This window comes from Lupinus angustifolius, chromosome LG20 (genome assembly GCF_001865875.1).
Source record: "Lupinus angustifolius cultivar Tanjil chromosome LG20, LupAngTanjil_v1.0, whole genome shotgun sequence".
In the NCBI taxonomy this organism is placed as follows: Eukaryota; Viridiplantae; Streptophyta; class Magnoliopsida; order Fabales; family Fabaceae; genus Lupinus; species Lupinus angustifolius.
In genome coordinates this window covers 1,763,202-1,789,285 of record NC_032028.1, presented here as the reverse complement: position 1 = coordinate 1,789,285, position 26,084 = coordinate 1,763,202, and the positions used below count along the sequence as shown (strand labels likewise).

General features: G+C 34.4%; 5 protein-coding genes across 7 annotated transcripts; 3 read left to right on the top strand and 2 right to left on the bottom strand.

The window, feature by feature from the left end:
- On the top strand, window positions 148-23,719 carry LOC109335951 (anthranilate synthase alpha subunit 2, chloroplastic-like). 2 transcript variants are annotated; one of them, XM_019572231.1, is made up of 13 exons: window positions 148-325; window positions 411-595; window positions 666-855; window positions 1,646-1,797; window positions 2,190-2,305; window positions 2,436-2,682; window positions 2,769-2,825; window positions 3,008-3,160; window positions 4,110-4,190; window positions 4,887-4,973; window positions 5,104-5,461; window positions 20,399-20,408; window positions 23,709-23,719. In XM_019572231.1, exons 1-11 carry the CDS (start codon window positions 166-168, stop codon window positions 5,425-5,427), a joined length of 1,752 nt encoding a protein of 583 aa, XP_019427776.1. In that variant the 5' UTR covers window positions 148-165; the 3' UTR covers window positions 5,428-5,461; window positions 20,399-20,408; window positions 23,709-23,719. The 2 variants fall into 2 exon arrangements, with proteins under 2 accessions (XP_019427776.1, XP_019427775.1); XM_019572230.1 differs by lacking the exons at window positions 20,399-20,408; window positions 23,709-23,719 and having other exon boundaries at window positions 5,104-5,621.
- On the bottom strand, window positions 8,396-10,086 carry LOC109335954 (transcription factor TCP7-like). Its single transcript, XM_019572234.1, has one exon. It carries the CDS (start codon window positions 10,000-10,002, stop codon window positions 9,274-9,276), a length of 729 nt encoding a protein of 242 aa, XP_019427779.1. The 5' UTR covers window positions 10,003-10,086; the 3' UTR covers window positions 8,396-9,273.
- LOC109335955 (thioredoxin X, chloroplastic) lies at window positions 14,791-17,105 on the top strand. The gene is made up of 2 exons (XM_019572235.1): window positions 14,791-15,192; window positions 16,707-17,105. The coding sequence occupies exons 1-2, from the start codon at window positions 14,860-14,862 to the stop codon at window positions 16,911-16,913; spliced, it is 540 nt and encodes a 179-aa protein (XP_019427780.1). The 5' UTR covers window positions 14,791-14,859; the 3' UTR covers window positions 16,914-17,105.
- On the top strand, window positions 17,851-20,392 carry LOC109335950 (putative pentatricopeptide repeat-containing protein At5g08310, mitochondrial). The gene has a single exon (XM_019572229.1). It carries the CDS (start codon window positions 17,898-17,900, stop codon window positions 20,352-20,354), a length of 2,457 nt encoding a protein of 818 aa, XP_019427774.1. The 5' UTR covers window positions 17,851-17,897; the 3' UTR covers window positions 20,355-20,392.
- LOC109335952 (WAT1-related protein At3g30340-like) lies at window positions 22,020-24,223 on the bottom strand. 2 transcript variants are annotated; one of them, XM_019572232.1, is made up of 6 exons: window positions 23,987-24,223; window positions 23,835-23,891; window positions 23,122-23,238; window positions 22,639-23,044; window positions 22,356-22,507; window positions 22,020-22,264 (listed from the first exon to the last, which is right to left on the bottom strand). In XM_019572232.1, the coding sequence occupies exons 1-6, from the start codon at window positions 24,175-24,177 to the stop codon at window positions 22,123-22,125; spliced, it is 1,065 nt and encodes a 354-aa protein (XP_019427777.1). In that variant the 5' UTR covers window positions 24,178-24,223; the 3' UTR covers window positions 22,020-22,122. The 2 variants fall into 2 exon arrangements, with proteins under 2 accessions (XP_019427777.1, XP_019427778.1); XM_019572233.1 differs by having other exon boundaries at window positions 22,020-22,256.

The window sequence follows — 26,084 nt, the reverse complement described above, 5'->3', positions numbered from 1 at the left end:
AAAGTGATTAACTTTTTACTAAAAAAGTAAAAGATAGTTTGATAGTACAAAAAAAAATTGCAAAAATAAGTTGATTAATTATGGATTTGAGACCCATAAAAAGAAATAAACATGGAAGACTTATTTAAACATGAATTTTTTTGTCATGTAGAAGACTTGTATGGAATGACACTCATGGAATCCCTAACCATTTCAACCGTTTCTCCTCATCTACCTTTCTCCGCCGCCACCGCCGCCACCGCCGCATTCCGTCGATCCAGGTTGACCACCACTCGTCCCGCTTCTCTCCGCCTTAGATGCTCAGCTCGTGCTCCTTCTTCACTAGGTTCTCTTCTGCACTTACTTTTCCTCATTCCATTTGAAAATGTTTGTGTAACTTTATCATATTGATAACTGAATTCGTGATGCAGTTGACAATGCTGATAAATTCATGGAAGCATCGAAGAAAGGGAATTTGATACCTCTATACCGATGCATATTTTCTGATCATCTTACACCTGTTCTAGCTTATAGGTGTTTAGTTAAGGAAGATGAAAGAGATGCTCCTAGCTTTCTATTTGAATCCGTTGAACCTGGATATCAGGTTTCTAATATCGTAAGTACTAATCTCAGTTCATTGTTGTGTAATTATTTGAGGCTTTGAGTTGAATTTTTGTGTGTATTAGGGACGGTACAGTGTGGTTGGAGCTCAGCCAAGTATGGAAATTGTTGCTAAGGAGAACATGGTTACTGTTATGGATCATGTTTCAGGTCGCAGGACTGAGGAAATTGTTGAGGACCCTATGTTGATTCCTCGTAGGATTATGGAGAAGTGGAATCCACAACTCATTGATCAACTTCCAGAAGCGTTTTGTGGTATCTGAAATCTAATACACTAATCCTTGTAATTTCTGAATTATATTATATGGCTTTCTAATATCAGATTATTGTCTGTAAGGAAAAGCTAAACACTTTTTGCACTTCTTGGCATCTGCTTTTTCTTTTTCTTTCTATGGCCTCCTTCTGTTTCCCTCTGTTTTTGTTCATATTTTTTACTATGTTCATGGTGGTGGCTGAAGGTGATGGGTCACAATAGGTCTGATCCTTGCCACCCCACTGCGATCCTCCATCCTCAGTCATCCACCTATATTTCCCGTGTGGAGTTATCTGTGTCCGTGTTTGGTGTAGCTTAGGCGACCACAGTGGTGGTGACGGCAGTTGATCTATGTGTGCAGTGGTTGTGGACTTGTGGTTGTTTGGCTGTGGGGGAGGGGTCGAGGCGAGAAGAAAAACAAGTACAGACCACCCTATGAAAATAGCTGTCCCATATGTTTTCCATTTTGATGTTGAATTGTACAAATGATAGCACTCGTGTCTGTTATTGATATTTTTGGTTTGTTTTCCAACTTCAATTAACTTATAGATCCGTCTACTTGCCACATTACATGTCAAACTATAATTAACTTATAGATCTGGGTACTTGTCACATCACACGTCAAAGTACAGGCCAAGCTATTTGTGCATTTTCACACCCAGCTAAGGATATTCCAAATTTCTTGCTCACTTTAACTGTGAACTATAATAGCGAATATCCTATCAGTAGAACTGAGCAATTTTATTGATTTTACTGAAATATGTTTCACTTTTCCCCCTCTTCTTTCTCCAGGTGGTTGGGTGGGTTATTTCTCTTACGACACAATGCGATATCAAGAAAAGAAGAAACTTCCCTTTTTTACTGCTCCAGTGGATGATAGAGGCCTTCCTGATATTCATCTGGGCCTTTATGATAATGTGATTGTGTTTGATCATGTTGAAAAGGTACTTTTGTATCTACCATATGTATGTCCAAATATGATTTCTGCTTCAATTTGTGACTCTACTCACATTTCTTACCATAATAATAATTGTTAAAAGACAGTTGATGACATGCTTCCCCTTCTCTCTGACACACACAAACACAAACACACACACATGGGACTGGCCATTTAAGTTGAATAATTGAGATAATTTACTGAAATCTGCTATCAAATTCAAATGCATGTCATGTTAATTATAAGCACTCCACCTTTACTCCTTCTTTTGCTATCACCATGTTTTAGGAGAAAGCCATGACTGCATCTAGCCAATTCAAAGAAAAGTACTGATAGGCTTTACTGTTTTGTCTTGGAGAATATTTCTATTTCCTTTGATGTTAGCTTTGTTCAACCCAGAAAGCATTTGTGATTCATTGGGTCCGGTTAGATCAATATTCTTCTCCTGAGGAAGCCCTCAATGATGGAATGGAGCAGTTAGAAACTCTAGTGTCTCGGGTGCATGATATAATCACGTGAGTGAAGTATTCTATTTTTCATTTTTTATTCTTGGCTTAACAATACAATGTTGTAAGGTTAATGATGGCATTTCCTTTATTTGTTAGGTTTAATTTATGTATGTACATTTCAAAATGTCTATTTCAGCCCAAAGCTGCCTGCAGGTTCAATAAAGTTACTTACTCGTCTATTTGGTCCTAAACTGGGTATGTCAAACATGACAAATGAGGAGTACAAGAAAGCCGTATTGCAGGCTAAAGAGCACATATTGGCTGGTGATATATTTCAAATTGTACTAAGTCAAAGGTATGAGCGGCGAACATTTGCAGACCCATTTGAAGTATACAGAGCCCTGAGGATTGTTAATCCTAGTCCATATATGACTTATTTGCAGGTTTGCCAGCTTCCCCTGACTTGGTATCTTATAAGTGTGCATTATCTAACTTATGCAAATATATGCTGAATATATGCTGTTATCAGGCCAGAGGATCTATTTTGGTTGCTTCAAGTCCAGAAATTCTTACAAGGGTGAAAAAGGTAACCTTTTGCACAATCACTCAAATATTTGGCATTATCTTTTTTTCTTCCTCCACAATATAAATAATTTTAGTTATAGCTGGTTTTATTCTTGTTTGCACACTTTTCAGGCTTCTGCCTTTTCTCTAAACTCTTGTTAATGTTTACAAGTATTAATAGGCATTTCATGTATTTGTTGACAGAGAAAAATCACTAATCGTCCCCTTGCTGGGACTATTAGAAGAGGGAAAACACCAAAAGAAGATATCATGTTGGAGAAAGAACTTTTGAATGATGAAAAGCAATGTGCCGAACACGTAATGTTAGTTGATTTGGGGAGAAATGATGTTGGAAAGGTATGCAGTTTTCAATTCCAGGATTATATTGGGCTTATCAAATGAGACGTGTTTTATTGTGAGAGATGACTTGGGCAATTTTTAGCATTGTATCTTATGTGGATAGTCAAGATCAGAAATCATTTAAAAAACTCACATGTCTTTATATCTTAATCCTAATACAACATGCAATATTCAAGGTCAGTAGTTGCTCCTCTCACTTTCACAATAAACATACCAGTCATCTCATTTGACATGACCCATATGTAGGCTTCCTTGCTGTTTAATTTCTATCATTTGTTCAATTTCCTTTTGGGCTGCTTCAAAGTTCTCTTTCTTTTCTTATCCTCATTTGAAATTATTGATTCATGAAAGGCTCCTACTGATGCCAATGTTTTTGGTAGCTTCAACACACACATCACTTCAGCAAATTTTCCTGAGAAATTATTAGTTCTTCTACTTCTGCAGTTTTTTTATGTATTGGCATTTAGGATAGAATTCTGGTGGAAACTTTGCCATTACCATGTGTCCATGTCACCTATACTTCATTAAACTCCATTGAATGCTGATGTAAATTATCTTGGACTTTATAACATTCTTTGGTGACAGCCTCTTTTTTTGTGATTTTCATAGAAATGTCTCTTTGATATGAATCATATGATGCTCAAAATCTTCATATTCAACATTAACCTTCCTTTCATAGACAATGGAGTTACATCAATGAGCTTCAGCTTGAAGAAGACATGATTTGTGCAAAACAATATTTCAATCTCATGTACCTTGTTGAAGGAATCAAAATTTCACAATACATATACTATTGCTATCAAACCTATATCTTTATGTGCATTTCATAGTTTGTTCATGCTTTGGTATTTGTGATCCTATTTTTTTTTTATTAAATCGTACATGGTGCTTTAATTTGTTTATTTTATTGTCTTAGCCATGTGCTTAATACATGATTAATATGCAGGTCTCTAAACCTGGTTCTGTTCAAGTTGAAAAGCTTATGAATATTGAGCGTTTTTCCCATGTTATGCACATAAGTTCAACGGTAAGTTCTTCAGTGAAAATTATGAGCATTTGTAAGTATATATTAGATAGAATCTTTCCTTTCAAACTTCATAAATGATAAATCTAAGGGCTGTAAGGTGTTGATGGTTTATGGGTTGAATTTCCTAAGCATTCACTTCTTTTGCAAACAGCAAAATTTTAAAATGACAACCTTATGAACTGGAGTACCTCTTGCATTTCTGATTCTGTTCATTTGTCCTCTATTCTGAATTACTGATTTTTGTGATTGGTTAGAAAGTAAGTTTTTCTTCCATTTTCTTGTTCACTCTCCATGCATACAGAAATTATTTTTTAAAATCCCCTTTGGAAACACAGACTCCTCTGAGGTCAACTCTTTCCATTTGACTATGGTATTGGTACTGACATTGTATTGTAGATTCATAACATGATGTCTCCTAATATGTGTATAGTGTGTTCCTTGAGGCTCTTCATTGTCTACCACCTCGCTCTACCTTGCAAAATTTGCCCATTAAAAGTTTTCATTCTTCCCATAATTTTCTTTCATCTTGCAATTTTCACTTCCATAGAAACTAGAATTATATGGAATCCATTGCTTGATTTTAGTTGTTTTTTGTTAGTTTCCTGCGGAAGTTCAAATTCTCCTGTCTGGATGACAGGAATGAATTTAGTGAAGAAACTTGTCTAATATGATGTGACACTTAACCTGTCTTTGCAGGTCACTGGGGAGTTACTAGATCATTTAACATGTTGGGATGCATTGCGTGCTGCACTACCTGTTGGTACAGTTAGCGGAGCACCGAAGGTAACTTGTAGCACCCTCCATGGCTGTAACATACATACCTTTTCTTAATGTTGATTGTTGCCAAGTTAAGATGGCAATATTTGTTTGACTTTGGTCCCAAGTTGTTCTCATTATCTGCCCTATAAAACAGGTGAAAGCCATGGAGTTGATTGATCAGTTGGAAGTAGCAAGACGCGGGCCATATAGTGGGGGGTTTGGAGGCATATCTTTTACCGGTGATATGGATATCGCCCTTGCTCTGAGGACCATGGTTTTCCCTACAAATACTCGTTTTGACACGATGTACTCTTACAAGGATGTGAGCAAACGGAGAGAATGGATTGCCCATCTCCAGGCTGGAGCAGGAATCGTGGCCGACAGTGATCCAGCTGATGAGCAAAGAGAGTGTGAGAACAAAACTGCAGCCCTTGTCCGAGCCATTGATCTTGCAGAATCTTCGTTTGTCGATAAATAAATTGGATTTATCCGCCTATGATGCAGCTTTGCAAAGGAAAGAGAGAAAAAATTGGGGGCAGGTTGATGGGATTTAACCATGCCCAAATGAGGAGTATACTGGAAAACTTTTTATGCTTTGTTTTAATCTTGGAACATAAAGGAAATGTGATCTAAGATCTTATTTTCAATTAATTATTGACAAATATTACATGCTTGAGTTGTTGACTCCGCAGCTCAACAAACTCCCTTTAGGGAAGAGGATGAAGCTAGAGGAGTCAATGAAAGGATAGTAATAATGACAATAAAATGGAGTGCAAAAAAAAAGGTGTGAAATTGTCGTTTGAAATCAGCATGTCTTATAAGTTTACTTTTCACCACTTATCTTCTTCCATCCATATATTACTTTAACCCCTTTCTTTTTTATTTTGGGTAAATCACTTTCAAACCCCATAATTTCCTTCCCTCCGGTTTAATGAGATGATATTCTAATGGAATGAATTAGTTTTTTCTTTTCATCTCATCCATTGATGTTTAATAGATGTACTAAGGTTATTCTGATCCAGATCAGTAAAGATGGTTGCGTGCAAGTTTGCTTAGACTCCCAAATCCCAATCATGTTATGGGATATAATATAAGGCATTCACTTTTTCTACGACAACAGAATCTTGACTATTGTTAAGTCTCAATCACGTTCAAACTCGAATCTGGTTAATCCAAACCCAACCGGGCAACCATTTTATAAACCCACTTTATCAACATTATTTGCTTTGATTATGAAAACCCAATGATACACTTGACTCACCCAAACCCTTGTGTTGTTGTGGTTGAGTGTTTGGTGAAGAATTGAAACAAATACTGTTTAATCACGTGTGCATGTTCTCACTAAATAAACCAAAGAAACCATGTACCGCAGTACCAATAAGGATGTATTGAGAATTAGATTAAAATCATTTTGACACATGAATGGTATGAGTTATATACCCCTGAGATTGCATGACCCAATTACGTAACCCAAGTGCAATGTAGGTCCACAATCAATTTCCAAGTAATGTTAAAAACACTCATCGTTTGGGAGTTTAATTATGGTCCCAAAATTATAAGCTAAGTTTTTACTCACTTATTTTACCACGGCATTAAATTCAAGGGACCCATCAATTATTAGGAGCTGACCCTCTTGTATAGCAATAATTAAAAACAACACGTTGGCAATCCCTAAACTCAATAATAAAGACACGCAAAAGTTCAAGATAAACAAAATTATGAGCTGGTACCTCAACATCTACCACTTTCTCAATCTCTACTTGTCTAATTATTCTTATCTCCTTTCAGACCCGTACATCACTCTATTAACCATAAAGATTCAAAATTTAATTTAAAATATTGCCATAATCAATTACATAAAAATATAAATACTGCTATATACAACTAAAGTAAACTTTGTATCAAATTAATTTTCCCTCATCTTAGTAAAATACTAAAAGACAATAATAAAGAAGTACTGTATAACAGATCATAAATTACAGTTTGGATAAGATAGACATTGTATCACTCTTCCTGTAGTAAAGCAGTGTAAAAATCAAACAATCACTTACCCATGATGACTCATTTTTTCAACAGCTCACCTGAACCAAGAAAATGAGATTTTATTTACAAATGCTTGGGCCATGGAGACGCAGTAAAATTCTTTTTTGGGGCTAATGTTGAATGCAATTCTTCCCTGAACACTGCAAAAAGCACTTAAATTTAACAAGATACCACATATCCAGTTAGGCCCACCTCCTAATTCCTTGAGTTAAAAGCCTCAAAGATGCTGGGCATCTTACAAGTGAATTTTAAATTTGGTGGAAGATTGAATGAAATCAGAAAAGTAGTCACACATTAAAAATAATTGTTTATGTTAGACAAAAGATCAAGGGTTCAGGTGATCTTTTTTCAACTAGTATTCAGCATTGTGTGTCCTTTTGTGGGGAAGATAATAAAAAGGATAGGGGAAAACAGGGAGCAGAGGAATATGGTAGTTTCCAATGGGGTGGCAATAAAAGCCAAAGTGATAACAACCACCTTCAAGGTGTCATTATTGAGATACAACATATCTGGCAAAACTAAGTTTTTATTGCAGCACCAAACCCAGATTGACCCTATTGAATCAAATGCACCAACACCACATCTGTTTTAACCAAAGGTGAAACGTCAAAAATAGTAACCATACCATGTAGTTGTAGGTTAGATGTTTTTTAAGGCATGAAAACAGGTTGTCTACCTAACCTTATCTTTCCTTAAATACTGAAAAGTTAGAGTACAAGTTCCCAGAGTGAGTACCATGGAAATGACAGCTAGCAGAAAATTAAAGGTGCTCCAACAAATAAAACATGACGAAGGTCTCAAAAGACTCCTCTAAAGTGATGCTGTCTATAAAATGAATGAACAAGCAAAAGTGTTTTCACCCTTAATTTGATAAAGTGTATATGATCCAAGGGTGTAAACACATGTTGGAAAGTTCAAATCCTCAATCGGAAAAACATTAGCTATCCTACAATAATGTCACCCCCTGACCTGTATAACTCTTGTTTGATTGATCAAGAAAATAAAATTAAAAATGACATGATTTCATATCTATTAACTTAATTTTTTTAACATTCACATGGAGCAACAAGATAGTGGCACTGACACTGACACACAATGTAGCCAAACAGATGTTATCCCTCCACCCAAATGAATTACTATAATATGGTGGTGCTAACTAATAAACTTGGAACATTGGTTTAGAAATCAAAGATAGCAAATTTTTATTGGAAACTGGTGTTTTACTATATTGAATTTAAAATGTTTTTTTTACAATAAAAACATGCTATCTTGGATTCCTTAAATGGCTCATATTAAATACGCTATGAGAATTAGGAGCAGAAAGCAAACTTAATCAAAATAACCATTCAAAATTGAAACATCTTGCAGAGTTGGGTCCCATGTAGGGATAAGTAGAGATAATGAATAAAGAAACAGATGGTTTTATTCACATCACTGGCACCCAGAACAATCCACTTACATACAAGAAAAAGCATTATTCTCACTCCGATCAATCTAAGGAATGGCTAAGAATTGCAAACAAAATAAAAATCTCAAAAACAAAGGTAATAGAGAGTAGTACATTCAACCAAAGTTTTCATCTTTTACAACTAAGACCATCAACGAGCGCGTGATTGGAAGAGAGAAAGAGAGAGCATAACTCACCAGAAGCTGTGCCAAATTCATTAGGAATGAACCTCAATCCCTTAAAAGATGCCCCCAATTGTAGGGTCCTCCAACAATTTGGGAGGAACAGTTGAAGATGAGAAACACAATTTCTCACAAGCTTGAAAGCACTAAATAATCTAATCACCTACTTCAAACAACAATAACCCAATAAGGACTGGGACAATGACCCAACTCAAATTCCACTGTGAAAGTGAAGCAAAGGCTACAATGCAATTCATCATTGTTTACCCCAACAACATTACCAATTCCACATCACTTGTATACTGATCAAGATTCTGAAAACCACTTTCAGCCTCAACCTGTAGCAACTTATCATCATCATCATCATCATCATCATACATTGATAGTGATAATCTGACATTCTCTCCTCCAGCAAAAACCCCACAAACTAAACAAATTTTGAACTTCTAAGAACCTAATTGGTTGAATTCCTTCATTGGTGATATGGACTTGTCCATTCGAAAACCCTAACCCTAGCTAGAATAGTTTACTTGATTTTCTGAATTGCACACACAACAAAACGATAGCCATACACAAATTATATATATATACCAAGAAAACACCACCACCACCATCACCACCACCAAATTCCAATTCCACCGGAATTACCTGATTAATGATGCTCATCGTCTCTCCGACCGTTATTTCCATGTCCTCCGGACAACGAAGCTAGCAAATTCAGATGACCAGGAAGGTAATTCCCCAGCCTTGCCGCCGAAGCTTCTCCCATAGCTGCTTGTTGCTGCTGGTGCTGGTGCTGCGGATGATGAAGGAAGAAAGAAGCTTGTTGCTGCTGAGAAACTGACACCATCTCCGGCGGAGGAGCCGCCGCAGCAGCGAAGCTCCAAATCTGTCCAAAATCATGCCTAGCAGGTAGAGCCCAAAGTCCAGCAGGGGCAGCAGAAACGACATCGTCTTTAGCGGTTACAGAAGCATCGTCATCGGTGCGTATACGCTTTCCGAGAATGAACGGAGTAGTAGAGAGTAGAGATTTATGATCGGAAGTAGACGAAGGAGATGAGAGAGAGTTAGCAGAGGAACGGAGAGAAACAGAAAGAGAAGAGAAGGTGGCCGGAGTGGTACCGGTGCCGGTGGCGGCGATAATTGAAGGCTCAGCTTGACGGAGGAGCCACTCGATGGTTTGGCCGTCAGACTTGTGACCTAGCTCACGTGTGAGCTGGAAGACACGTGCGGCGCATATGATTGGCATGCGTATGCGGCGGCCACGGCCGTCGACTTTGGTGTGACGGTCCTTGGAAGGAGGTTTCTTGGCGGAGAGGGTGTGGCGTTGGTTCGGGTCAATGTTGGTGACGCCGTTAGTGGTGCCGTCAGAGTTAGACATGGAAGAGGGTTTAGGGTTAATGAGTTGGGTTGGGTTGGGTTGAGTTGAATAGAGAGGGAGAGTAAAGAAAGAAGGAACAGGGGTTGGGTCTAATCATTGAGCGGCACATGGGTGCTGGACCCCACTCGAAACTCTCACTTTCCTCTTTTACCCCTCCCTTCTCACTCTCCAAACAAATTCTCCAAAATAAAATATCTTCCGACTTATCTCGTTCTTGTGGTATGTGTACTATTTTATTTAATTTTAAAAATATTTATGTAAAAAATAATTAAATAAGATACATAACTTTGATAATGAGAGTAAATAATTTATATCCTTATATCTATATACTTTATTCTCTTCTAACTAATTGAGTTATTGGGAAATTGTGATGATCTATAATGGTTTCTCAACTAAAATTTGAAGGAAACAATAATGAGTTGGTCTAATTTCTTATTATTGATAGTTTGATTAGTAGAAGTAATGTTTATTGGGATAAATATATACAAATTATGAAATAAATTAGTTTCTTATCCGAAAAATTATAAATACTCTTGGTAGGTAGTATAAAAAATGAGTCCATTTTGGCAAATAATGTTTTTAAGTGACTATTGTATTAAAAAAATATGATTTCAATTTTCCCATTATGGTTAGTCACATCCTTTTGGCCCTTTTCCCTTATAGTTAATAACACTATTCAAAATTTGGGTACATGTTTTTCCGCGTGGAACACGCCATGCAAAATGCAAATGTCATATAGCCCAAACCTTTTTTTTTATCACTGACAAAATATTTACTGTTAATAAAAAGTGTAAAAATGTCGATACAAATATCGACCTTTAATAAAAGACATTGTAAAAACTGTGGACAAAGTTTAGTATTCTCAAAATAATGTTGTCTCACTAACAGACGTTGGTTCGAGTGGTACATGTTTGATTTCTCTTAAGCAAGAATCCGGGTAGCCTAACATACATATGGATGTTCCCGGCTCGGACAGGATTGCCTCCAGTGCGAGATATTTGTGGGAAAACAAAAAAATAATAATGTTGTTCCCATTTTTTGAAGGCGATAAGCAGCCCAAAAGAAGAAAAAAAACACCCTACTACCGTCTAATAAATATGTGGTACGACCTGTACTGTTTTTAATTTCAATGACGCAATTAAGCTAAGTTTTCACCCAAACAGATAGTTGAAATGTATTTTAATTATATTAATATCGAGCTACCCATAAATTAGTTTCTTAACCATAATGTGATTATGAGAAATTATGAGAAATATTTTTTATTATACTAAAAAAAATATCAAAGCTATCATTAAATGGATATGATAGGGGGATAACAGCATAATAATTTATTATGTGTTTCATTAATTAAACATATCAGAAATATTAAGTATATATATATTATATTTAATATTGAAAGTTAATTTATTTTCATAGTTTTACGGAAATTGGTTGGCGTTGCCAGTATAACTTTATTATAAAAATAATATTTTAATTAATTTATAGTTTTGTAATGGATTTCTAGTTTCTATGTACAACTTCAAAGGCAAGATATACAGTCTATATTGACATCGTTTAAAGGAAAATTAATAAAGGAGTTATTTTACATACCTTATAAACAAAATGAATGAAATATACCATTTTGACTTTAGAAACCAAACCACAATATTACAGTGTTAGGTTCGTGATCGCTACATTCAAAAACCTTTCTTCAAGACACCTCGCTTGAGAAGTGGAAAGGTTCACCATTGTAGATGAGATAGACCAAATTCTTAACACGGTTAGTTTGAGATAAAAATGACAACGCTATGACATTTATGATGATGACACTTGTTAAAGGAATGAAAATTTATTCTTTATACCTCCTTCATTTAAACACACTCGTATAAATATTGATTTGGTTGTCATAGTCTTTTTTCACATACACATACAATGTAGCCAATTACCCAAAATCGATAAGTCAATTCAAGTTTTGATAACTCTCAAGGTCGATAATTGTTTGAAATTAACAAGACAACTCAGATTTCAACAACCTTGATTCAATGTAGAAGAATAAATTCCAAGTGTAACTATCAATTGGTGTTGAATCCTTAAGCATAAATCCTATACCTTATGCAACTAATGAAGAACAAGATGAGAAGAAGATGAGTCGTGTTGTGTGCAGAAAGAAAACAGAGGAAGAAGAAGAAGAATAAATTAGAAGAGGAAAAAAGAAGGAATTGATTGAAATGTGTATGTATATTCATCATGTAATCAAGTGAATTACAAATGTTACTTGAATGAGGAGATAACTTATATTCTTATATCAGGAGATACTCTATTCCCATATATATATATATATATATATATATGGCTAGACATAAATATAGTAGTACTCATGTATGCATATACTTGCGATACATGAAATTACTTTGGTATTAGTAATATCCGTTATTTGGATTTTAATTTGGGTTTATATTTTATAGGCTACAAATTAATCATAGTAGTGTTCTCGAAGGGAGTGATATCAATCATCGAAGATGATATGGGAGATGTGATGATAAAGTTTTATAATTGGACTTTTAATAGATTTTCGTTGTGTTTGAATATTTTAATATTTGGAAAGCATATTAAATTTAAATTTTTCTATAAATTAGAGATTTTTCACGAGAATCGGTTGGAAAAATAGTTGTTTTGGCCTTGATACATCGCTCAACCATTTCCATATACTTCTCCCACTAATATTCACTTTCGTAATTCCATGCACTTTCAGGAGAACAAATCACTACAAGTTCATCAATAAAAATATTCAAGGGTAAAAATGTATATTCAGGGCAAATGAAAAGGGTAAAAATGTATATTCAGGGCAAATGAAAAGGATAAAAATGTCTTTATCTTTTAATTTTTATGTGTATTTTTACTTCATTGTCGTCTCCATTACTGGAGAGGAGTTTGGCGCTCAAGGCAATATATTATGTTCTTTGGTTGTGTTGTCACTTCATATACCATCATTTTATGATTGGTTAAAAAAAATATTTAAATTAAAATTAAAATTTAATTTTTAAATATTTTTCTAACCATTTATAATTTATGGCACATAGAGTGACATCGATTATAGAACATCATATCTGCTTCCCTCTCCGATGGAGGTTGATGAACTTGTATTGTAGTCCAATGAAAATAACAATTTACCTAAAATTAATGGTGTTGCAAGGAGCTACAAATCTAAGACTTGGAATTGGGATGTGCAAAATATATTAAATAATAAATACTATCATATAAAAAGGTAGAAATACTAATGCCAAAATCCCAAAACTTAAACATATATAACCATATAAATTATATACTTTATAATTGATCTATGTATAACTTTGTATTTTAAAATCATTGAATGATTTACTCGTTATCAATATTATTGAATATTTCTTGTTCAATATAAATGCACTAAATTACACAAGCATTTATATATTCATCTCTCATTTTTTACACAATCTATTTTTATTCAATTTTCATAGTGAAAATACTTTTTTCATAATTATGTCGGAGCACGCAAAAACAATTACTAATTTCATAAGAAGATAAATTTAATAGTTAAAAAATTGTCTTTCACTTTTAACCAACTTATATGAAAATTTATTGATTTCAAAAAAGCAAATTTAAAATTGTTATGCATATCAGTGATGCAAGTTTCAAGTTTATTATCAAACTTACTTGGATAAAGCATTTCAAATTCAAATAGGTTTTCCATATCAAAACTGGAGTACAAATTAGCTAAACTCAAATAAGATATACTAACAGGATCGTAAGGTGATCAAGTGATTATGATGAATGCTTTAAGGAGTGAATTGATAGAGATATTTAATAAAAAAATTCTAACATATTAATATTTGCCTTTAAAAAACAAAACATACAAGGAAGAATAAAATGATGTTATCTTTGTGAAAAAACAAATAATATTCTTAATTTATGAAGATATATAATAAATTATAAAATAATATGTAGAAAAATAATAATAATAGATTTTGTATAATCAAAAGAAGATGGTACTTGATGAGTTTTTGTTGTACAAAAATGTTTTGTTTGTACCTGTGGCTACAAATGACTAGCTTGCAACTTGGGGAGAAAGAGTTTAAAATAGCAAGATAATATTTTTGTGAAGGTATCAATCCTTTTTTAGCAGTGACAAGTGATTGTATGAATGATAATGATTTTGAGTTAGAGGTGTCAAAACAGGCTATCTGGATAGGTTTGGGTTAGCCCGTATCGGGTTTGGGCTAAATCAGGTTGGGCTAAAAATCCGGATATAATTTATGCATAATAAATTGTAGCCCAAACCTGCCCTAAACGGGTTGCGTGTTGTTGCGGGCCGATTTGCATAAACTAAAAATATTTTTTTAAATTTTTCTAACATATTTAAAAAATATGTATAATTTGATATTAACGTATAACTTTTTTTAACACATTTGTTATGTCAAATGCAACCAAACTTATAGATCTAATGTTTTGTGTTTGAGTTAAGACGTGATGGTAAGTCCACGATCTTTAACATAACTCTTTGATTAAATCACTTATTTCTATTGGAATCTCAATCTCTAACACAATATAATTTGTAACTTCACTTTAATATATAAACATTTGAATACTATCAAAAAATATTATCATTTGTATATTCTTTGTCAATACTTTTATTATGAATTATTATATTAAATTTGGTTGTATATGAAATTCTCTATCGTAAACAATTTGTAAGTATAAAAAAGAGGTTAAGGTGATAATGACATGATTGGTAGAAAGATGATAAGTCCATTATCCACGAAGGCTCTCACCTCATCTCAACTCTCCCAATTTTTGGTATTGGATTGGGTTTGAAACTTCAAACTTGAAACTTGAAACTAACGCATGGACTCCATTATTTCCATTTCATCATCACTCCCTCCATTTCGTACATTTGCTTCATCTCCATCTACCTCTTCCTCTCTTCAATGTTCTTTCTTTCACTTCTCCTCTCGAACTATTTTCACCACTAAAACAACAACAAAACTCAGCTTCCGGAATAATTCTTATGCACTTCCTCAATTCACAGTGAGATGCGGTTCTGGTATCGTTGAGATCGATGAGACCAAGTTCAAAGATACTGTCTTGGAAGCTAATCGTCCCGTTCTTGTTGAGTTCGTTGCTAATTGGTGTGGCCCTTGCAGACTCATCTCTCCCGCTATTCAATCCCTTGCTCAGGTCTCTCTTTTTTTGGAAAATACTCATTTCAATTCCTGTTTTTCGATCTTACCAGTTTCAAAAATTGAAAACCAAAATCATCCAATTTTATTTTTAAATATATGTCAAATTAGTATTTTCATGGTTAAATTAGTCCCACCATGTTGTTAAACATGCAACCTATATTTAAAATTTTGGATTTTTCATTTTTCAAAAGGCGAAAAAACATGAGGACTCAAATGATTATTTACTCTTATTAATTTGTCGTGTATTGATTTTGCTAGATTTAAGCAATATGATTATTTGTTGTGTTAATCTCATTTGAAATCTAATGGTGAATTGTAGAATAACACTTACTCATTACTCAATCCCTACTAGCAGACCATGTAAAATGCAACTCTTGTTTCAATGAATTTAGAAAGGTTTTGGGTAATTTCTGTAACATTACAAGAATGGCTTTGGGGAAAAATACTCTATTTTTTCTTCCTTTTATGATAGGGTGAGAGCTTATTGTATTGGTTGGAGATGGACAATTTGTGAGCATTTTAGTTTTATCCCTGGACAGAACTTATGTGTTGCTTTTTATGTGCTTGTTGTGTTGTTCTACAATGAAATTATAATATATAGCATGTGTAATAGTTGCATAACATGTTTTATTGGAAAACAGCACCACAAACACCTAAAGGTACAATACCTAGGTTTCATCTTACATCATTTTTAGGTTAATGCAGTCTCATTCTTAACAATTACCACCATTGGATAAGCTAGAGCAATTACTGCTTTGTTCGGATATGCGATGGTTAGTACCGTAGTGGAGCGAAATGAGATAAATAGACGATTCCATATTATTGGTGAGATAATTTTTCTGTTTGGAATGGAATGGAATGGAATGACAAGTAAAAACCCTGTTCCATCCCACATCCTTCAGTTTCGAGTGGAAGAAAAAGTGCAGTATGGAGTAGAATAAGATCGAAATACCATCCCATCCTTAATTTTTAAACCCAGAGAACGGAATTATAAACTATTCTGCTCCATGTCATCGCATTCCATCCTTTACCACCAATCCAAATAAAGCCTGAATGACAAAATAAGCCCTACTTTTCCCATAAAAGCTAATAGTTTATAGAGTGAAAGAGAGGGACAGAGAGATATCCACCCGCATACAGGCACATACTTGAAGCTGGCATTACTTGCATTAATGTTGGGAATAGTTTGGAATGATTTATAACCTGAATGTACCGAGTGAACTTAAGGACATAATTTACTAAAATTTGACTATAACATGCCATATTTTGAATTTCTAAAATTGCAACTTTGTAACTATTTTCCCCCATCACCTTATTGCCTACATTTTCTGATGGTGATCCAATGCCCTCTTAAATCAGAGGTACATAGTTTTGGTTGGCGCATTCTAACCATGCAACAGAATTTTCATTGACTTTGTCAGATTATTAATATGAAGTTCCTATAAGCTATTGTTAAGTGTTCCTAATGATCTCAACTTTACTGAACTGAATTCTTTTGTACAATTGCAGGAATATGAAGACAGATTAGCAGTTGTAAAGATTGATCATGATGCCAACCCAAAGCTAATTGAAGAATATAAAGTTTATGGACTACCAACTTTGATACTCTTCAATAATGGACAAGAAGTTCCAGAAAGCAGAAGGGAAGGTGCAATTACAAAAGTGAAACTTAAAGAATATGTGGATGCTTTATTGGAATCAATATCAGTTCCATAGTCATTGGAAGAGAGGGTTTGACATGCTTTTGTTTTGCACTTTGAGCCAGTTGTATAACCTGAGCCTCAAATACACTTTCATTTACTTTGTTATGTAATTCAGTTGTTTAGTACTCTTCTCTTTAGATAGGACATCCGGCAAAATTAAACATGTAATGGTTGCTCAATTCTACATGCAAATTTCAGAGTTTTTATAATTTTTATTTTGTAAAACAAGAACTTATGAGGGCAAATATGTTTATAAAAACTTGGGACAATAAGAAATACTCCTTGAAATAAAAATAAGATATGCATAATTAGGACAAATTGAATTAAAATATTAAAAGTGAAATTACGAATGACATGAGTCTAAGAAAGGGATTACTTAGAAACTGTTTAATGAGAGAGACACTTGTATATATAACAGTTGTGAAACAAGCTAATTAAGCTTTGGGCTTGGGGTGCAGGTTGGTTGCATGTTAACTAGGCTTTGGATACCTTCGACCCTAAACACATCCCCAGTTCACATTTTGTGTCACTCAATATATCATGACCTATGATTGGTGAGAAAAATACTTAAATGATTCAACTTCAAATATTTTTTCAACCAATTATAACTCATGATACATACTATAGTATAATAGATATGTACCCTACATTATCATACCACAGGATAACTAAAGATTTCGATCAATTGTCACTTCCAACATGTTTTGTTTACAACAATCAAAACTTTAACTTTTGATTTTTCTAAGAATTTAGTAGAGCCTTGTATCACTATATTAACGACCCAAGAGCATAGTAACATAAAATCATGAAACAATTTAATATTTTTGAAAATTGAGGTAAAGCATTTAAAAATAGATAAAAAAAAAGTTATTATTTGAAGTGAAATTTAGTGCAAGCAGCCAAATGAGTCCTTAATAATACTCAATCAACCATGGCATGTTACATGACTCAAACTTATGCAATAGTGTTCTGATTCTCCATCTTGTGAGTGATAATAATGAAGATGATGATGGCATTTTCAACCCACAAACTCAAACTCAAACTCAAATTCTGTTCTCTCTATTCTTTCTTCACAACTCATTCTCACACAGAAACACTATCACTGTTGAATTCCTTCATCTCTATCTTCACCAAACAACCCTTCATTCCTAACTCCCCTGAACTCACGCGCCTCGCTCCCACCCTCACTCCTCACCTCGTTGAATCTGTCCTCACGCGCCTACGCTCCTGGAAACTCGCTCATACCTTCTTCAATTGGGCTTCTACCCAACACCCTTATTTCCATCACACTTGTTATACCTACAATGCCATGGCTTCTATTTTGTTACGTTCCCGCCAAACTGCGCTGTTAAAAATGTTAGCTTTTGATATTCCTAACTCTAATTGTTACTTCACACCTGGTGCATTGGGTTTTCTCATTCGTTGTCTTGCTGGTCTTGGGTTGGATCAAGAAGCCAACCACCTGTTCGATGAAATGCGTGTGAAGGGTCTTTGCGTTCCGAATGATTATTGTTATAATTGTTTGTTGGAGGGTTTGTCTAAGAATGGTGGGGATGTTGGTTTGATGGAGATGAGGTTGAAGGAGATGCGTGGGTTGGGGTTTGAGTTTGATAAGTTTACGTTAACACCGGTGATGCAAGTTTATTGCAATGCTCATAGGTTTGATGAAGCTTTGAGTGTTTATAATACAATGCAGGAGAAGGGTTGGGTTGATGAGCGTGTTTATGCGATGCTCGTGTTGTCTTTTAGCAAGTGGGGCGAGGTGGATAAGGCTTTTGAGTTGGTGGAGAGGATGGAGGGACAAAGGATGAGATTAAATGAGAAGACTTTTTGTGTTTTGATTCATGGGTTTGTGAAGGAGGGACGTGTGGATAAGGCGCTCCAGTTGTTTGATAAAATGCTCAAGGCGGGTTTCGTTCCTGACATTTCGTTGTATGATGTTCTCATTGGAGGGCTGTGCAGGAATAAAGAGGCTGACAAAGCATTGAGTTTAGTTTCGGAAATGAAGGAATTCGGTATTCAGCCTGATGTTGGAATTGTTACGAAGTTGTTATCATCTTTTTCTGACAGAACTATGATTGTGAAATTACTAGAGGAAATTCCGGAAGAGGAAGATGACAAAACCGTTGTTCTGATCTACAATGCTATTTTGAATGGTTATGTGGATGATGGGTCGACTGATGAAGCGTATCGCCTTCTTCAAATGATGATTCAAAGCAAATCCAGTAGTGGTGATGAGATGGACAGTTTCTTTGGCGTCAAGATATTGGTTTCTCCTAATACCACTTCTTTTAACATTGTTATTGATGGCTTACTCAAAAGTGGTCAGTTGGACCTTGCCCTAAGCCTTTTCCATGATATGCAACAAATTCCTTGTAAACCAAATGTCTTGATCTTTAACAATCTGATCAATGATCTCTGTCATTCTAATAGATTGGAAGAAAGCTTTGAGCTCTTGAGAGAGATGGAAAAAGCGGGAATTCAACCAACTCATTTCACTCACAACTCAATTTATGGATGCCTATGTAAAAGAAAGGATGTTTTAGGAGCCATCGATATGTTGAAGTTGATGCGTTCTTGTGGGCATGAACCATGGATTAAACATTCCACCCTTCTTGTGAAAGAGCTATGTGATCATGGGAGGGCTGTAGAAGCATGCAACTATCTTAAAAACATGGTTCAAGAAGGATTCCTTCCTCATGTAGTTTCCTATTCTGCGGCTATTGGTGGCTTGATCAAGATTCAGGAGGTCGATCAGGCATTGAAATTATTCAGGGATTTGTGTTCTCGTGGCCACTGTCCTGATGTGGTTACTTTTAATATATTGATAAGAGGGCTCTTCAAGGCCAACAGATTAACAGAGGCTGAAAATTTACAGGATGAGATTGTTATGATGGGTCTTTCTCCCTCAGTTGTTACCTACAATCTGCTTATAGATAATTGGTGCAAAAGTGGTTCTGTTGATAAGGCTATGGCGCTTCTTTCCAAAATGACTGGAGAGGACAGGGACCCCAATGTCATTACATACACAACTTTGGTGGATGGTTTATGCAGAGCAGAAAGACCCGATGATGCTCTCTCAGTATGGAATAAGATGGAAAATAAAGGCTGTTCTCCAAATCGAATTGCTTTTATGGCACTTATTCACGGCCTTTGCAAATGCAGTAGGCCCACTGCAGCTGTCCGGTACTTACGTGAGATGGAACAGAAAGAAATGAAACCTGAGTCCTTCATTTATGTTGTGTTGCTAAGTGCTTTTCTGTCTGATCTGAATTTGACCTCTGCATTTGAGATTTTCAAAGAGATGGTCCATTCAGGATTTTTTCCAGAACCACATGATAAAAATTACCCCATTGCAATAGATGCAATACTTAAATTTTCCAAAGATGACAGAACATCTCCAGCTATCCAAGTACTAATGGAAGAGGGGAAAATTCCTAGACATTGTCTCTGAACTGTTGGAAGTGAAAGGTTGATCAAATGCAATCAACCATTTTTTTGGCCATTGCTAAAGGAAGCTATTGTACTGGAAATAAAAAGAAACTCTGCTAGATATCATATTGACAGATTAAGGAGGATCAAAACAATTTACAGAAAACCATATCTGTTATACTCCAGTGATAATTTGCCTACAAAGAGAATGGGAGCTCTGGAATTTTTTAAAGTGAAAAAGAAAATCATACGTGCAATTTTTTAAGCTGAGAGGGTGAGTCTCAGCATAATGATAAAGTTGTTGCTTAATGATAAAGTTGCTGCTTAATGACATATTTACTTGTGGGGGTAAGGTTATGTACATTTACCCTCCCCAGACCCCATTAGGTGGAAGCTTCGCACACCAGGCCACAATTTTTTGATGAGCATCTCATAATTTTCTCTGTTTATAGGTACTATTTTAGAGCCTAATTTTGCTTTCTTTTAGTGACCGAGTATTTTTTTGGCACTGCTAAAAGAGTAATGTAATGTTAGCTGCACTAACCCCCATTGGGAAATAGGAACTATTGGATAGTATATAAGGTCAAGGGGAGAGACAGAAAGAGAAAAAATGATGATGTAAAGTATGTGATTTATTTGAGAGAAGAAATACTATGTAAATGTAACATTCCTGCCAGCCATGGGAGAGAATGTCACAGCTCTATTGTTGTGGCTTTAGTTATTTGTCCTAGTGCTGCTATTCATGCAATGCTCCTTAGTCCTTGGTATTGTACTCTGTATATTTACCTTCTATTGATTTATTAATTAAATATTTCCTCTTGATTCTCTCTGAGTCCGCAGGCAAAGAATTACACAAAGCATATGATGATTTATATAGCAATAAAGTAGTAGCTTGGTAACCATTGTACTTTGTGGATTTTAAATTGGTGGGTATTTTCTAGATGATTTAGTTACAAAATTGTTGAATAATAAGCTAATAACAAAATCTTGGTAACCATTGTAGTGTGTGGTGATAGCAGGTAGAGTTGAAGTTGTTGGTCTGCAATCCTCTTATGTGGCTTTCCAACAAGTGCAAACTAGAAGAAAAGTTAAACAAACCTTACATAGCCACATATACAATACTATTTCCTAGGTTAGGGATTAATCCTTCCCGCAATTTTTTATCTGGAATCCTTCATAGGTTTATGGTACATGATAACACATCATGACTCAGAAGAAACTTACTATATGCTGAATATTGTTGTACATCAAATTAATATTGCCTATCATGGAGACAATCAAATTGGTCTTACACTTTGTAATAATAAATTTTTTGTGTGCAAGAATCATTGTTGGAACCTAGAGTTCAATGTCATTTATCAAAATATCTGTATGTTTTAACTCACTTATGGGTTCTGTTTTTGTTAACCTTTGTTTGTATACTTAAATCTGAAGTACCACATTAAACAAAATGTCATTAGTATAAGAGCTTATAAATGAAAAAAAGATTTATATAACCAAAATATTGAAGTTTTAGTCAAGTGATATTTCATTTAATCTTCATCACCAATGGCCTATAGCAGGAATGAGTCTAATAAACTCCCAATAATAGTTTCTTTTTGTTACTCCCAACAATGAGTTGGAATATTCTTATACACTAGATAATATTTCTTCTTTAATTAAAAAATATGAATTTAATAAACTCAATCTTATTGGAATTAGAACATGTCATTTTTTAATTAATTCAGAATTTTATGTCCACCCAAGATTAGAGGGCACATTTGGACTAGTATGAAAACCATTCATATATATTATGATTTTGGGCATTGCTCTTGACATTCTACATCTTGTTCATTTGCTTGAGTATCCTTCATGATATATTGCTCCCCCTCTTTACTTTTCCCCCATAAAAGAACATACATGCCACCAATAACCAACACAGATCCTGCAACACTGCTTATAACATACATGGATATACATTAAGGGTAATATAATGGAATATAATAAGGGTGGAAATCAAAGTAGAGTCATAAAAAATATCAACCTTCCCATGTAAATTTCTTCCTTCAATATACAGAAATCAAACACAGCCACATATATCTGTAAAAGAGGGGTAAATGCTGCTGTGAAAACTGGTCCTCTTTGTTTGACACACCATGACATTGCCACATAGCATAAGCCTGACCCAACCAACCCCTAGATTGGCATAAACAACAAGTTTGAATGCAAAAGTTTGTATAAGTTACCAATATATATACTTTGAACTTGGACTTTGCAACAAAAAAGAACATTCTTAATTAGTATACCATAGTGAAGATTTCACTTACAGCATATATAACAGTCAATATTTCTATCTTTCCTTTGATAATCCAGGAGGCAATATTTCTGTTCATGATCAAGTTCAATAATGCTGATTGAATAGCAGCAAAAAGTGATAAAATAGCTGTGCTAGAGTATTTGCATGGATACTTTTTGCTAATCTTTGCTTGTATGATAAACCATGAAGACCATAAGATGCATCCTGCAATCAAAAGTATTGAACCTATGATCCTTTTCTCTAATGTGGCTGTTGCTGGTGCACTTGTAACTTTGTTTTCTAAGTGCTGATGTGATTGTGGGTTGGTTAAGGGTATTCCTTTATAAAGGACCAATAATAAAGCTCCACCAATGCTCACAAAAGTTCCCAACACTTTGGCTTTACCACCCTTGCTTCTTATGTTCACCTTCTCTATCCTAGAAAAATTTCAAGCCTAATTAAAAGACCAGAAATATGAACAAATCAAGTTATAATTTGATTTTGTTTAACTTACCCAAATGGCAGTGCCATGATGAATGTAAACACAGGCACCATGTTGAGGAATGCACATGCAAATGTGGCAGATGTATATCCAAGTCCAAGAAGAAATAGGCACTGGCTCATTGTTACTCTGAAAAGCCAAAGATAAAATATTAAAATGGTAATAGTTTTGCGCTATGATAAGGTTATTGCCTATTGATCATCACATTGTAGGTTCAAATCCTAGAAACATTCTCTACATGTGGGATAAAGTTGCATATATATACCTACCATTCACAAACCTTACTAAGTAAGAGTCTCATAAACTCAACCATCATTTTTAAGAAATTTTATTCACTAGTTACAATGAATAATGATGATATAGCCCCATTCTTTTTCATCACACCCTTTTTAACATATATTATATAATCATTGATCACATGATTTAAAACAAAAGTCTTTTGACTAATGATTATGAAGTAAGCATAGAAGGTTATAAAATATCAATTCTTCTGTAGTCATTACAATTAAGAATATAAAACTATTTGTTAATTTTTGTTTCTCTGAATACCTATATATAAGGCCAGAGATTTATCTTGGGGAATATGATGCTTTCTATACACATAAATCCTGAAGTCAAACTCATAATCACATGTTTAAGAGTTTTCAGTACTTACCCATAAAGTATTACAAATTATGAGACAAAAGATATGCTCCCGAATAAATGTTAGATATAAAAATTCTTACCCGATAAGTGCACTGAGGAAAAGGAGACATATAATTGGAGCCTCTAGTTTCTGTTTCCTGAAAGATTTTGAAAACAGCTTATGTCTTATCTTCTATACATAATTTCAATACTTCTAAAAAGAAAGAAGTGAAGAGAAAAAATGGTTGGGAACCTTTCATAGAAGCATGCAAGTGGTGCCATGAAGATAAATGAAACTACTTGTCTATATGTTAGAACAGACATGTAATCCACTCCTTCATTAAGAACCTTCTTCAGAAGTATATTGACAAAAGCTAGAGCTAAGTTAACTCCAATCATCATTGAAACTGGTTTACACAATTCATGACAATGCATTAACATCATGACCCTTTTTCTTGTTTATTATTAAGCTTTTGATGAATGCTATGATGTCTTATATTTTCCTTCTATATATATAGAGGAGTTGATTAATACTTAATAACTTCCCATAATGGAGGAACAAACATCATGATATATTCCTCATCACATCAACATTCATAACTTGATTATTTTATTGCTAGAAATCTACATAAAATCTTAGTAGGAAGTGTTAAGCTATGTTATATTCTTTCTTTGTCATAGATTGACCTCACTCTACCGTAATCAAGAACATTTTACACTTATCATATCAATACCTTTTCAGTCAAATTGCCATATTTTACTCATTGATTCTCTTGCTGGAATTATATGTACGTGAGAGTATTAAAATAATGTGGTAATTAAGAACGTGTTTTCTTTTCTTCTTTTTTCTGAATCAGTTGAAACATTTGAATTAGATTTGCTCCTATTCTGATAAATATCTTAGAAGTTAATTAGAACCATTGTTTTCTTACCCTTTAGTAGCAGAATTTTACAAGTGGTTGTAACTTGTAAGCATCATTAGAAAGTAGAGACAGATATGACATTGTCTCCATTTACTGGAATCTGTTTTTTTGGTTTTGCTAGACATGTTGGTTATTTAAATTATTAGTTTATAATCATCACAAGCAAAGAAAGAATAATATATCAAATCTTGGCAAAGGAAAGGATAAATATATTAAAGAGTTGAAGCTTGATTCCCCTTAAGTACCCGCTAGGAAAGTTAGCACCACATACCTGTAAATGTTCCCAGCTCGGACAAGATTGCCTCAAGTGCGAGGATACTTGTGGGAAACCAAAAATAAATTAAAGAGTTGAAGGATGCTCCCTAAATGGTTCCTAGTGTATTTATATTCTAGTTCATTTTGTTACATTATTTGGCAAAATTAGCTTGCTCCTTATGCTTGATATTCTAGGAATATGATTTATGCACAGTTTTAAGCACTTGTACATTTTAGTAACCATTTGGTTTGACAGAATGGAGAGCCGTAGAGACAGAATGAGAATGGGAATAAGACATATTTTCCACATTTAGTTGGGTCTATTGGAAAGGAAAAAACATCCAATGCAATGCACATTCCTTAGTAGTTCATAATAATGAAGGGATACACATTTTATTTCACCTAAGTGATTTCATTGCACTTGAAAGTTTATACCTTTTCTCTCTTTTATACCAATTCTGCAATAGATGGATTCAACCAAAGCAGAATAAAGGAATGAACACTTTGGTTTATTTCATTACATTCTACTTATATAACCAAGATAATAACAACATGGCCTGAAAAACTAGATGGCAAAGCAACAACCAAAACTTAAGATTTCAGATATTGTTAGATAACAAAAACAAAGTTATGTAGAAAGGGAGCATTGAGTTATTGATGATGGCAATAACTCCCACAGGTCCTCTCCTTTTCCCCAATGAACCTCTTACAGATTATATAAGAAAATGATATATGAATAAAAAAGGAGTGTACACAATTGCTTAATACATCAACAATCAGCATCATAACTTTAATCTTAGTAAATTTGAGAAAAAAATGTGCTTATAACTATGAGAATAATGTTTTTTACATGACATGAAAGGGGGACATCATCCTTATTGTATAGAGAGAAATAGAAATTATGTTTTTATGTTTTCTTTACCCAAAAAGGAAGATGTACTCTTTTGGTACCCCTAGATGTACAAGTAATGGTGCACCACCCATTGTTTTCTTTTTGTTTTCCTTCTACACAGCAAAGACTTGTATGCACAACACTTAAACTACATGATTTAAGCTTTGAACACTATTGGTTACTTTTTTGTTAAGTTAACAACCAATAGCATATATATATATATATATAACCCTAGTTATTCCAAATTACTTCAAAACTAATAATTACATTTTCCTTAACTA

Excerpts from the sequence above, each read along its gene's own strand:
- LOC109335955 (XM_019572235.1), top strand. The coding sequence starts at position 14,860 with ATGGACTCCATTATTTCCATTTCATCATCACTCCCTCCATTTCGTACA. Across the intron at positions 15,193-16,706 it reads CTATTCAATCCCTTGCTCAG|GAATATGAAGACAGATTAGC; the intron begins GTCTCTCTTTTT and ends GTACAATTGCAG.
- LOC109335951 (XM_019572231.1), top strand. The coding sequence starts at position 166 with ATGACACTCATGGAATCCCTAACCATTTCAACCGTTTCTCCTCATCTA. Across the intron at positions 856-1,645 it reads ACTTCCAGAAGCGTTTTGTG|GTGGTTGGGTGGGTTATTTC; the intron begins GTATCTGAAATC and ends TTCTTTCTCCAG. Across the intron at positions 2,683-2,768 it reads CATATATGACTTATTTGCAG|GCCAGAGGATCTATTTTGGT; the intron begins GTTTGCCAGCTT and ends TGCTGTTATCAG.
- LOC109335952 (XM_019572232.1), bottom strand. The coding sequence starts at position 24,177 with ATGATGTTAATGCATTGTCATGAATTGTGTAAACCAGTTTCAATGATG. Across the intron at positions 23,892-23,986 it reads CTTGCATGCTTCTATGAAAG|GAAACAGAAACTAGAGGCTC; the intron begins GTTCCCAACCAT and ends AAAATCTTTCAG. Across the intron at positions 22,265-22,355 it reads GAAGAAATTTACATGGGAAG|TGTTGCAGGATCTGTGTTGG; the intron begins GTTGATATTTTT and ends TGTTATAAGCAG.
- LOC109335950 (XM_019572229.1), top strand. The coding sequence starts at position 17,898 with ATGAAGATGATGATGGCATTTTCAACCCACAAACTCAAACTCAAACTC.
- LOC109335954 (XM_019572234.1), bottom strand. The coding sequence starts at position 10,002 with ATGTCTAACTCTGACGGCACCACTAACGGCGTCACCAACATTGACCCG.